The sequence below is a fragment of the Monodelphis domestica genome, chromosome 1, assembly GCF_027887165.1.
Source record: "Monodelphis domestica isolate mMonDom1 chromosome 1, mMonDom1.pri, whole genome shotgun sequence".
Taxonomy (NCBI): domain Eukaryota; kingdom Metazoa; phylum Chordata; class Mammalia; order Didelphimorphia; family Didelphidae; genus Monodelphis; species Monodelphis domestica.
Window position 1 is genome coordinate 223,857,451 of NC_077227.1, and position 14,392 is coordinate 223,871,842.

General features: G+C 36.2%; 1 protein-coding gene across 3 annotated transcripts in view; it reads right to left on the reverse strand.

Annotated features, from left to right (window-relative positions):
* Positions 1-695: 695 nt before the first annotated feature.
* LOC100619241 (cation channel sperm-associated auxiliary subunit beta-like) overlaps positions 696-14,392 on the reverse strand; it is a 249,570-nt gene continuing 235,873 nt past the window's right edge. Inside the window, exons 23-24 of one of the 3 annotated variants that reach the window (XM_016427568.2) lie at positions 5,731-5,805; positions 696-1,276 (exon numbers count right to left, since the gene is read on the reverse strand). In XM_016427568.2, the coding sequence (XP_016283054.2) occupies positions 1,076-1,276; positions 5,731-5,805 (276 nt within the window). In that variant the 3' untranslated portion in view covers positions 696-1,075. The remainder of the gene's footprint in view (positions 1,277-5,730; positions 5,806-14,392) is intronic. The other 2 variants (XM_016427569.2, XM_007473197.3) reach the window with 2 other exon arrangements.

Sequence of the window (14,392 nt, forward strand, 5' to 3'; positions counted from 1 at the left end):
AAAGGCAACAACAGGTCAAGAGACAGACCACACAAAAATTACCTAGGTAAGGCCACAAAGCTGTGAGCCTTTGTACCCAACCCATGTTTATGGTATTTCTGGTAAAGGAAAGGAAAGAGTGCAGGTATGGTTCAGAAGTCAACTGTAAGGACTTTTTTTCATTATATAAGAAGACAGAAATTGTTCAGAATACTTGTGTAAACAAATTTTAGGCATATACTATGCAATCTCTAAGACTTTACTTCAAAGACAGGTTAGAAACTCAAATAATTTGTCAACAAAAATCCACAACTAAAATGCATCCTTATAGGATATATATCTAAATTTATTAAAAACAGTTTAAAAATAATAGAGAAATCATCAGATGAAAATATTAAGATTTAGAATAACAAAAAGGAATTTAATGTATATGAGGGAGAAATGCACTCTGCAAAAGGAAAATTTTAAAAAGCAATAGTTTAAAAAAAAGAAATAAACTTGAATTATTTAGCAATGTAAATGGATTAAAATATAAAATATGAAGATAAATTTTACTCCTTTTGTATTAAAGAGTATTATGAGGAAAATAATGGTTAAAATCAATTTAATTATTTACATTAATAAATTTGAATGATCTGAGTTCTTACACTTAAATAATTGCCGACTATTAAAAAATGAAACCCATCAATGTTTCTTTCAAGATATATGTTTAATGCAAAAATACATTAAATAAAATTTACAAGGTAGTTCTAAAACATGTCATACAATAGAAGCTGAAAACATAATATTTAATATATAATTCAATTTTTTGAAAGAGACAAAGAAGGCATTGAATAATAAAGAAAAATGAGCAGTAACAATTGTATATTAACAAAAATAGTTTGACAGTTAAATTTATAAAAGTAAACATTTATATTTAGAAGTAATTAAATTCTAAAAGAAATATTAATTTTATATGACTATTGTTTGGCTTGTATATTTAAACTTCTCCTAGGAATCTGAAGAGACTAAAGAACAGTAAGGAAAAAAAACAAATAGATTCTATACTGGTTTTCATGTTCTTCCTCTGTGGCAAAACATATAATTCTTTCTATTTCTATCTTTCTATGTGATCAGTAGCTTTTTCAGCTACAACTTTGTTCTTTTTCTTAAACAAATTTTTAAAAGACATCCATATATTGACATTAAATAATTCCACCATAAATACCATTAAAATTATTCCTCCTATGACTACAGCTGTAAGAGATGCAACAAGTACCCTTCCTGGAAATGGAAGTGGTGCACTATCAACATAAATCTGAAACAGAAAGAAAAAAATCATTTTAAATCCCCAGTTTTACTTATTAATGCCAGTGGAATAATCTGGGGGTCCCCTTGGTTGATGAGTTAATAACAGTTTCCATTCATGTATCATTCTCATTTTCACCAAAATCTTTATAAACCTCCAATTTGAGCCTCACAACAACCCTATGAGGCAGTATTCATTTTAAAGATGAAGAAAATGATGTTCAGAGAATCACAAGTTCATAGAATCTGACTCTAAAATAGGGCTCTTTCTACTGAAGACCCATGTTATCTCATAAGTTAAATGATTGTCCTGCATCGCATTGCTCATTACATGTTGGAGTCAAGATCTGAACCAACCTCAGTATTTTATTTTGTCATAATGCGTCTGTTTAGAGTTCTGTAGTCAACAAAGCTGTGCTTTATTTAAAATAAATGCATTCATCTACTCTTGGAAACAGCCAGTCATCTATTTTAAAAGAAATATTTGTACAGAACAAGGGCAAAAGTAGATTTCTTTACAAAATTTTAGAGGTTTGGTTTTTTTGTTTTTTTGTTTTCTTGTAAACCACATACATCAGTAACTCAATAATATGTTGGGACAATGAATGCCGGCCAAAACATGATATATAAGACTTTCTTCTTTTATTTGAGATCTCTTCCACAAAATAACTAATATGTAAAAATGTTTTACATGATTGCAAATGTAGAATCTATATCAAGATTGCTTATCATATCTCAGGGAGAGGAGAGGGGGGGAGGGAGGAAAGGATAGAAGGTGGGAAAAAGTGAGAGAATTATTTTAAAATGAACATTGAAAATTATATGTATTGGGGGAAAATAAAATATTTATTTTTAAAATAAATTAAGAGGAAAACAAAGGCAAATGCTATCATTTGATGATTTGAGATCTAGTTCCGGATTCTATGAATGGGAAGCATCGTAGCCAGTGTTCATATTTACTCTGGTTGCTTACAGAGTTTCCTCTAAATGAATTAGAGGAGAATTTGAGAGAATGAGTGTAGAATCTGAGAAGTTTGGGCCTAATGTAAAAAAGAGACTGAAACCTCTAAAATACAGAATGAGACATTTGTGGCCCGTGTGTTCATGCCTCTTAGTGACCATATACCAGTGTATAGATCTAAAGACCTGCCTTTAATTTTCCATTTCTATTTCCCTGGGCCCAAAATGATTCAGAGAAAACTAGACACTCTGAACCCATCTATCAGAAAAGGCATCACCTCTGGGGTACGCTAACCTCCCTAAACTACTATTACCCTTGAGGGTCCCAGGAAATTCTCTCCTACAGGCAGTGTGAGAGGAAGCGGTGGCTCAGGGGATCTTGATCAATTTTTCCCTCCTACCTAGTTGGTGTAATCACAAAACATAAAAGGATAACAGAGTTAAGGCATTAATGTTTTAAATGAAACATACATAGGTGTTATTTTAGAAGGCTCTCTAAGAGGTAATCTAGGCAGCAGGCAGCTCTGGTGAGTGTGACCTCTGGGGGCTTGGGGGGCAGAAGATTCAGTTATGGAGGAAGAAATGGAATTTTTTAACCTCTTTCCTCTCACATTAGTCTTAATCATCTAACGGGCCCAACAGGAACACCTAATAGCAAGTAGGCTACAGAAGTAAAGCTAGAGATAGTTTTGAGAAGCATAACCTCTGGGAGCTGAGAAGAGAGTCAGCCCTACTCAATGAGAGCTAAACTAGGGAGAGAAACAGGTCCAAGGAATTCAGCTGAATGGTCAGTCCCAGAAGAGACGCTGTATCCAAGGAGAAATCCATCATGGTGAGAAAGAACAGAGGGCTCTATACTGTCAGAAATGCAAGTTGCCTGGGTCAGGAGAATTTATCAAATGTGTGCCCTCTATAGGTATGCCCACCCTTCTCACTGATACTTTGTGTGATGCAAGGACAGGCATCCCTAGGCTGATGGAGGGAATACTTGTTTGTTTGTTTCAAACTATGTCATTTAATAAAATTCCTTTAAGGGGAGCTAATTGTGTCTATTCAACACATCAGTAGGAACACAATTTTAGAAGTTCAAGTCTCAAAGGGATTTAACCCAGAAGAGGTGAAACACGAAGGATAAGATAAAAGGAAGAATAAATGGGCTTTTTGGCTTTTTTCTTACATTCCAAATTCTGGACGCACTAATAAAAAGCTATCAATACTAATCAGTTGTTGTGGATATCAACTGGTGGGTGCTCCAGAACACTATCTTAGCAGAAGTAGGAGAGTTTTTTTTCTGTTTTCATTTTGAATCAATTTATAGTAAATCTGTAGGTCATGAACCTCCAATCAATCCATATATTTAATTAGGCCTTAGAAAAGTCACACTTCAAAGGTATCACAAGAACAATAGTTATAACACATTCCCCCAAAAAACTGTGACACTCTGCAACAACAACAACAAAAGAATCTAGGAGAGGAAGGAAAGTTACAAACTACAGTACCATGTATTGGGGCCCAAGAATAGAGTTCAGATGTGGCCAAGTCAACCCTTAACTCCAAAACTTGTTCTCTTAAGTGGTCATTAAATTGACTCCATGTTGGGACTGGATGGGCTGCTCTGTTGTTGGGTGGACTTGGCTCCTTTCAAGGAATGGCATCACCTTTGGTTGGGAGGCTCACCTTGGCTTGTTCCTTACAAACAAGGTGTCTGAGTTCCCTAAGTCTATTTCTTGGGCTACCTAGCCAAAAAGCATATTTAATCTTCCTTTTATCTTGTCCACTGTGTATCATCTCTTCCAGGCTAACCTTTGTGGCTTGACTTCTAAAATTGTGCATCTACTGATGCATTCAATAGCTGTTTGTTCTTTAATGCTCTCTACCTCTCCAGTCTCATTCTTGGCTGGAGTGCTACTCTGGTGCTCTTTTGGCCTCTTGTAAACAAAGGTGCTTTCTAATTCAGAGCTCTATTCCCTTTGTAAGGGAACCCAACTCTAACTTATGGTGACCCTCCAGTTATATTTCCCAGATTCCTGCTTAATTTTATGCACAGTGAGTGGCTAGGGACAAAGATACTAAGGTACTGTGAGGCCAGTTCACTTCATTTACAAGCCTTTGCTGGCCACAGCTAGGCAGTTTAGTTACTCACCCCAAGGTTCAGAAGCCTGAAGCAGTCTTAAGTCTAAATGATGAGGGGACACGTGAACCTTTGCTTGGGGAAAGGGAGCAGTAGCAGCTATTGAAAGCATCAGATTCTCTTCTAAAACATAGCATTTAATGAATGACGCAGACCAAAAAGGATCTGATGCTTTTGTCTTCTGTGTCTGTACCCTCATGATCTTCTATTTGGGTGAAATCTAAACGTAGAATGTTCTAACAGAAGCATAAAATCCATGGCGATAATAGCACCACTCAACTCTCACAGGGTCAGATCTGCCTGGAGTCTGATGCTCAGGTTTGATCTCCAGGACAACATAAATCAGCTTGAAGAAGCCATCATTTTAAACCATAAGGCAAGGCAAGGAAGTTTGCTTAGAGAAGGGAAGTTGTTGTGGGGGAGGGAGGATATATATATATATTAAAAAAAAAAAAAAGCAGGAGTCCAGTATTAAAAAGTCCTGTTCTGAAGTCAGGGGGCCTGGATTCCAATTCCTCTAACATGTACAGAGGCAAAAAAAAAAGTTTTCTCTGAGTCTATATTTTCTAGTCTATAAATCTGCAATGCAATATGGCTATTAAAGCTTACAATTAAAAGTCCATTACCACATAAAGAAGATGGTGCAAATACATGGTGTCCCAAAAGCTTAGGGCAGTATTAAGCTATTCAAGCTGGACTGTGCTTACCTGGCCATTAAAGCTTAAAAGTGAGGCAGCTAGGTGTCCAGGTCAGGAGATAGAAGGTCCTGGGTTCAAAGATGGCATCAGACACTTCCTAGTTGTGTGACCCTGGGCATGTTATTTAACCCCAGTTGCCCAGCCATTCCCACTCTTCTGCCTTGGGATCTAAATGTTTTAATATATTTTTTAATTTTTTAAATATTTTTAAATATTTTATTATATATTTTTAGTTTTGATTCTAAGATGGAAGATAAGGGTTTACAAAAACAAACTTGCACTAAGACTTTTGGGACACCTTGCAATAATGTCATCTTCTTATATGATGATTTTGTAAACCTTAAAGTGCTGTATACACGAGATCATGTTTATCAGCTATAGTAATAAGGCTAACTGCTCAGCCTTCTAACCATTCATCCATGTCCAAAATGCCATCCACTGAGAATAAGCCATCATTCTCCTGGTGACCCAGGCTCAAAACCCTGTCTTTTTCATCTCCTTCATCCTTTCTCCTCGCCCATTTCAAATCATTCACCAAGTTATTCAAATTTGTGTTATCTCCAATCTCTTAGAATTACTTATAACTCTTTATTTTCCTAGTCAAGAGTTTATATTTACTCCTATTAAAATTCATCAAGCTTTCAACCCCATTTAGATCCAGAACTTGTACCATACCTGAAACTCGTCAACTAAATTACAAAAGGTGACTCCAGGAATAACTTTCACTCTGAAGTGGAATAACTCAGAACCCTGTGGGAAAATCACATAAGATAATTAGCAGTTAGTAGTAGCATGAATCTTTATAACCTTTTGTAGGCGTCAATTACTTCGTATGAAATGTTTATTCCCAATATTCTAAGAACAGAGGGAGAAACCAATTCTGGGTTATATGAAGCTATATTAAGCTTATAATGGGAAGATTCAGAAATCATATCTTTTATTATTGTTATTATTATTAGGCAATTAATAACTAGAAAACATATCCTTTTTGACTCTGGAGAAGAGCTGGTGTAATAATGGTGTACAACATCCTTCACTCCCATTCATGCAATTACCAAGAAGTTTTTTGTCCTAATAACTTGTCAGGGTCAGAATACTCTGAGTTAAAGAACATTCAAATGTACAAATGTTGTATGAACTTTAGATACCTCAAATGAATCAGTCAATGAAAAGCATGAAATAGGAGCCACTTGAACAAAAGCAGATAATGTCCCATTGGAAATCTTGTGGTTAGTCAAAAAGAATCAGTCACAGTCTGTGACACTTGGATAAAAGCAATCTGGTTTGGGTGATTCATAGCAAGCCTATGTGAATCCTGGCAAAGGATATGTAAACTGAAGCAAGTAAGCCATTTAATCTCTCTTAAATCCAAGTCTTCTCACGTGGAAAATGAGGAGAATAAAATTTGTGAAGTATTTTTCAAACTGTAAAGAACTTACAGATGTTAACTATCATTATTTATTTTGTGATTCCCTTAATCCTCATTTATAGATCTTGAGAAGAGTGCATATTATTAGAATTAGTGTTCTCTTATACAGAACTGTATGCAGAAAAGTATCTCTAGGGAAAGATGACAGTTTTTGGTGGTTATAGGAACCTAATCACCAATTTTCAATAGGTTCAGTGTATCAGCATTGGTGTATCTGAGGTTCATGCTATTTTCTAGGAATGTTTGCCTCAAAAAAGTATTAATGGTGTGTATGTATGTATGCAGAGATTCATGCATACATTATATGTGTATGTATTCATCCCTGCATACACACACACACACACACACACACACATTTATCTCTCCTCATAGAAATCCATGGAAATAAATTCTCATTTTACCAAGTGTTATTCCCATCATACAAAGTATAATGCATGTATATATAAGTTTGACTTTGTGTATGTGGGTAGAAAGAGAGATAAATCAAAGGAAAAAATTTTGCTATCTCTCATCAAAGTTGATCTGGAGGTAGAGAAACAGATTTAAAAAGTGCCAGTGTTATTTGTCATAACGTTGTGGTAATGCCTTTTATAAATACTAGAAGACCAAGAATTATATCTCTTACATAAAATAAGAAAAGCTGAGTTAGGAACCCCTGAGAGTAGATTGAAAGAATTGCCAAGCCAAGTCTCTAGAATGCAAGGAGGGAAGAAGGACTTTTCTTTAGATCCCCTTGATTTGAATTTGAATTGGAAAGTTATACTGTGCAGGAGCTGTTTTAGCCAGGTCAAATGATATCATTCATTCAAAGTAATGTTAATGCTTTGGGCTGTGGGACCCATACTCTTTGTCTTCTAATCCATGTGGCAATATCAATCATAACAATAATAAATCAAAATCTTGAGTCTGGAAGGTTTCTAGCACATTGTATACCTTTCCTTTAGCAAACATGGATGGGATATGATCTGCTTAATGGGTGGAATTCTTATAACTCCCATTGATTTGGTGCTTTATAACGTACAAAGTGCTTTCCTCATGAAGCCCATGGAAGTATATTGTAAATTAATTTTCATTCCTATTTTACCAAGAAAACTTAGAAGCCCTGGGTTTGAGTTCCAGTTCCTCTAATTGCTAATTATGTGACATTAAAGTGAAGTCACTTATAGTGGGCGAGTTTTAGTTTCCTTATTTGTACATACCTGAGAAAGTTGCTGTGGGAATGAAATTATATAATTCATTCAAAGTAATTTCTACATCTTAAAACAGTACATAAATTACAGTCATTGACATTGTAAAATGAGATCATGCATTTTGAAAACCATCTCTTTAAAGAGATATAAGCAATTATTGCTAATGATGAAAAATAGTATTTATAAGTGTTCCTTATATATTATAAGATTTGAAAATAAATTCTTAGGGACACCAAAATTCTTATTCAGTGACCATAGCCTGTTAGTGACATCAATCAATCAATATTTTATTAAGCATTTACTATGTGAAAGGTACTGGGCTAAGTGTTGGGGACTATTGCAATTAAAATTCTCTTGGGAGACTGATTTTGGATATAATATAAGTTTATTGATTGTGTCAAGTTTATTGGTTAGGCCAGCATTATAACTGATTAAATGATGTAACTATCCATAGCTCTCTTGGGACCAGGGACAACCAAAACTTGGCCACAGCCACTTAATAAATAGATTCTTAAAAGCTTATTATTCAGCACTTCCATTGAATATACCAAGAAATCTTTAATTGGTTATAGCTAATTAAAAGATGGTTTTTATCCCTTTATCCAGAAAAAGTCCTTTCTTCCCTTCACCTATTAACCAAATTCTGTAAAAAAAAAATGACACTCCTTGGGATACCCCCCAAAATGCAAAAAAGCAACAGATTGGATGATATCTGTGATCCAGATCATAGACACAGGAATACACAATAATTCTCCCTAATATATCTATCTATCTATCTATCTATCTATATCTATATATATATATATATATATATATATGAATTAATACAGTATGTGGAAAATACATTTTCACAGGACACAAAAAAGGGGCAAATAATAGTCCCTGCCCTTAAGGAGCTCATAATCTAATGGAAAAGTCAACATATAAAAATATATACAATGCAAGCTATATGCCAGATATAGAGGAAATATTTAGCAGAGGTGAGGGACTGGAATTATAAGAGGTTGAGGGAGGTCTCCTGTAGAAAGTAAGATTTTAGTTGGGAAATAAAGCAAGCCAGGGAGATCAGTATTTATAGTACAGAAGGAACAGCATGGGGGACAGGCAGAGAAAATGTCTAGAGCTGAGACAAGGGATCTTATTTGTTGAACATTACTTTATGTTTCCAATAAAACCCAGCAGGAAGACTTTGAAAGAGAAACTTCATTTAAAATCACTCTCGACAAAATACCTGAGAATCTACTTGCCAAGACAAATTCAGGAATTATACGAACATTACTACAAAATACCCTTCAAACACACACACACACACACACGCACACACACACACACACACACACACACACACAAAATAAACAATTGGAAAAACATCAATTGCTCATGGGTAGAACAAGCTAATATAATAAAAATTACAATCCTACATAAATCAATTTATTTTTTCAATTCTATACCTATAAAACTACCAAAATATCTTTATAGAATTAGAAAAAATTATTACAAAATTCATCTGGAAAAACAAAAGATCAAGAATATCATGGGACCTACTGAAAAAAAATGTGGATGCAGGCCTAACATTAGCAGGTCTCAAACTATACTATAAAGCAATGATCATCAAAACTATATGGTACTGTCTTAGAGATAGCAAGGTTGATCAATGGAATAGATTTATGGTAAATGACAGTAGCAAGATAGTGTTTGATAAATTCAAAGATCCCTGTTTGGGGGCAAGAATCCACTATTTGACAAAAGCTACTAGGAGAGTTGGAAAACGATATGGGAGAAATTAGGTTTAGATCAACACCTCATACCCTATACCAAGATAAACTCAGAATGGGTAAATGACAAATATAAAGAGGGAAATCATAAACACATAAGGTGAGGGAGAACACTACAAAATGTAAAATAAATAATTTTGATTATATATTAAATTAAAGAAGTTTCTATACAAACAAAACCAATGCAACTAAAATTAGAAGGGAAACAACAAATTGGGGGGAAATTTTATAACAAAAACCTCTCACAAAAGTTTCATTTCTCAAATATATAAATAACTAAGTCAATTGTACCAAAAAAAAAAAATCAAGACATTCCCCAATTGACTAATGGTCAAGGGACATGAATACTCAGTTTTCAGATAAAGAAATCAAAACTATCAATAGAAACATGAAAAAGTGTTCTAAATCTCTCATACCTAGAGAAATGGAAATCAAAACAATATTGAGGTACCACTTCACACCTAGATAGATTGGGCAATGTGACAGTAAAGGAAAATCATGAATGTTGGAGGGGTTGTGGAAAAATCAGGACAAAAAAAATGCATTGCTGGTGGAGTTGCTAATTACTTCAGCCATTCTGGAAGGCAATATGAAATTATGCATAAAGGACTTTAAAAGAGTGCATTCCCTTTGATCCAGCAATGCCACTACTAGGTTTGTACCCCAAAGAATTAATAAGGAAAAATACTTGTAGAAAAATATTCATATCCGCACTCTTGTGGTGGCGAAAAACTGGAAAATGAAGGATTGTCCTTAGCTTGGGGAATGACTGAACAAATTGTGGTATATGATGGTGATAAATACTATTGTGCTATAAGGATTGAAGGTTGGAGGGTTTCTATATGAACTGGAAGAAGTTCAATGAACTGATGCAGAGTGAAATGAGAAGAACCAGGAGAACACTATACACAGAAAGCAAAACATTTTGGAACAATCCAATGTAATGACTTTGTTACTAGTAGCAAAGCCAGGATACTCCTGAAGGACTTATGTAAAAGAATGCTATCCACATTGAGAGAAAGAACTATGAGAGGAGAAATTCAAAAGCAAAACATATGACATCACTTATCACATGTATATATGGGTATGTGATTTGGAGCTTGGGCTTTTCAAAATTGCTCTATAGCAAAAATGAATAATATGAAAATAGGTATCAAATGATAACATTTGTACAAACCAGTAGAATTGCTTGTTGTCTCTGGGAGGTGGGAAGAAAGAGGGGAGGGAAAGAAAATGAATCATGTAAACATAGAAAAATATTTAAAAATTAAAATTAAAAAAAGAAAGAATCTTCTGATCACTTTCTGAAAGATAATCCCTAGGAATATTATAGTCAAGTTCCAGAATTCTCAGGTCTTGAAGAAAATATTGCAAGTGGCCAAAAAAAAAAAAAAACATCTTAATTCAAATGTCACAGAACCACAATCAAGATAACACAAAATATATCAGCTTCTAAATTAAGTATTGGCTATGAGATTCCAGAAGGCAAAGGAACTAGACTTCAAACAAGAATCACCTATCCCTCAAAACAACATAATCCATCAAGGTGGGAAAATGAGTATTCAATGAAATAGAGAATTTTCAGACATTACTGAGGGAAAGACCAGAGGAAAATGGAAAATTTGACTCTCAAAAACAAGACTCAAGGGAAGCATAAAAAAGCAAGGAGAAAAGAGAAATCAAAAGACATCCAATAAGATTAAAATTTTTAGATCCCTGCTTTAGAAAATGACTCTTTTAATTCCTAAGAGCCTTATCATTATTAGGGCAGTTAATCTCACTGAAATTGGTTCAATGTGGCAAGAACATACAAAATCAATTGCGTATAGAAATCTATCTTACCCTGCAAGAAGGGGAAGGTAAAAAGAAAAGCAGGTGAGGCAGGGCGGGGGCTGGGGGAGAGGGGAGGTTAAAGGAAAGGTTAGAAACTAAATGGGGGAAAAGAGGACAGAAAGCAATGCATAGTAATTAATGTATGGTGCAAATTAGTAATGGTGCAAAAAATGTTTACAAGTCTCACAAATTAAGGCCTCATTTCTCAAATACAAAGAGAAATCAGTTGAATATATAAGAATATAAGTAATTCCCCAACAGATAAATGGTCAAAGGATATAAATAGGCAGCTCTCAGACAAAGTAATTAAAGTTCTCTAAAGTCATATAAAAAACCACTCTCAGGTACCACCCCACATATCAGAATGGCTACTGTGACAGAAAAGGAAAATGACAAAATTTGGAAGAATATGGAAAAAAGAAATGCTTTGGGGTGAGTTATGAACTGATTCAATCACTCTGTGGAGCAACTTGCATCCGTGCTCAAAGGGCTATAAAAGTACATACCCGGAGGACTTCCATCAAGATGGCGGCTTAGAGAAAGCTAAAGTTCAGATCTCCGGAAAACCCTTCCCGACCGATCTCAAACTATAAGCTCCTAAGGCGCCGAAATTCAAAACGATCAACAGCACAGACCCTGGGAATCCTCCTCCTGGACCTGGACCCAGATCAAAAGGTACGGCCCCCCTGAAGAGCCAGAACCCGAGATCACTCGGACCTAAGGGGTAGGAGCGCAGAGTCCAAGGCCCCAGGAAGCTGCGGCCCCGCCCCCCTCAGAGAGCAGGGTTGTCTGAAACAACAGCAACCCTCAGGGCGGGCAAGACAGCCTCACCAGCTGGATCCTGCTATCCAAGTCTCAGTGAAAGTCACTACCCTCGGAGCTCCGGGAAGCCATGACTCCTTACTCTGCAGAGAGCAGGGTCGTCTGAAACAACAGCAACCCTCAGGGCTGACAAAACAGCCTCACGGCCAGCTATTCTGAAGGCAACTTCCGGAAAGCAACCCGACCCAGTACAGTCGAGGGGGCACCAAGGCAGCAGGGAAGCAGATAGAGCCGGGGGAGAGTGTGGCCCCCTGGTCTGGCCCTTCCATTCCAGTTCCAGTGAAAGTCATTGCCGGAAGGCATACTCAATTTAACCCAGGGAAAGCTCATAGAACCGACAATCTGCCCAGGACTAAAGCCTCTGAACACCAGACAGAGATAAGAAAAGCTAATCCTCCCCATTCAGAGATGGCAAACTCCACAGAAGCACAGAAGCCCCAAAATCCCAAGAAAAATAAGAAGAAAGGGGCAACTTTGGACACATTCTATGGAACCAAAATACAAAATACAGAGGAGATAGAATACGATGCACAAGAAAATGCTCTGAAACCTTCCAAAGGAAATGGAAGCTCTCCACAAACACATGAAGAATTTGAATCAGAAATGACAAAAAGATGGAAGCCTTCTGGGAGAAAAAGTGGGAAATAATTCAAAAGAAATTCACGCATCTACAAAACCAGTTTGACCAAAGTGAAAAGGAAAACCAGACTTTAAAGGCCAGAATCAGGCAGCTGGAGATCGTGTAAAAGAGCAAGAATTAATAAAGCAAAGCCAAAATACCAAGAAATTAGAAGAGAACATAAAATATCTCACCGACAAGGTGACAGATCTGGAAAATAGAGGGAGAAGAGATAATTTAAGAATAATTGGACTTCCAGAAAAGCCAGAAATAAACATCAAACTCGACAACGTGATACAAGATATAATCAAAGAAAATTGCCCAGAGATTCTAGAACAAGGGGTTAATACAGCCACTGACAGAGCTCACAGAACACCTTCTACACTAAACCCCCAAAAGACAACTCCCAGGAATGTAATTGCCAAATTCCAAAGCTCTCAAACAAAAGAAAAAATCCTACAGGAAGCCAGAAAAAGACAATTTAGATATAAAGGAATGCCAATCAGGGTCACACAAGACCTTGCAAGTTCTACTCTGAATGATCGTAAGGCATGGAACATGATCTTCAGAAAGGCAAGAGAGCTGGGTCTCCAACCAAGAATCAGCTACCCAGCAAAACTGACTATATACTTCCAAGGGAAAGTATGGACATTCAACAAAATAGAAGACTTCCAACTTTTTGCAAAGAAAAGACCAGAGCTCTGTGGAAAGTTTGATACTGAAAAACAAAGAGCAAGGAATACCTGAAAAGGTAAATATTAAGGAAAGGGGAAAAATGTTATCTTCTTCTTTTACTCAAACTCTCTTCTATAAGGACTACATTTATATCTATGTATACTAATATGTGGGGAAAATGTAATGTATAAATAGGGGGGTAAAGAAAGACCAAATAGAATAATGGTTCTCGCACAAAGATTCACATGGGAAGGGGAGGGGAAGAAAACTCCTATAAGAAGGAGAGGAAAAGAGGGTTTTTTACTTAAACCTTAATCTCAGGGAAATCAACTCTGAGAGGGAAAAACATCCAGATCCATTGGGATCTTGAATTCTATCTTACCCAACAAGGGTAGGGAGAAGGGAAAACCAAGGGGGGCAGGGGGGGAGGGAAAACAAAAAGGGAGGGAAAGAGAGGGGGGAGGGGGAGGGAAAAAAGGGAGGGACTAAAAAGGGAAACATCAAGAGAGGGGACAAGGGGGACTGATTGAAAGTAAATCACTGGACTAAAAGGTAGAGCCGAAGAAGAAAAGGTTAGAATTAGGGAAGGCTATCAAAATGCCAGGGAGTCTACAAATGACAATCATAACTTTGAACGTGAATGGGATGAACTCACCCATAAAACGTAGATGAATAGCAGAATGGAATAGAATCCAAAACCCTACCATATGTTGTCTTCAAGAAACACACATGAGGCGGGTTGGCACCCACAAGGTCAGAATTAAAGGATGGAGTAAGACCTTCTGGGCCTCAACTGACAGAAAGTAGGCAGGAGTGGTAATCATGATATCTGATAAAGCCAAAGCAAAAATAGACCTGATAAAAAGGAATAGGGAAGGTAATTATATTTTGTTAAAAGGGACTTTAGACAATGAGGAAATATCATTAATCAACATGTATGCACCAAATAATATAGTACCCAAATTTTTAATAGAGAAACTAGGAGAATTGAAGG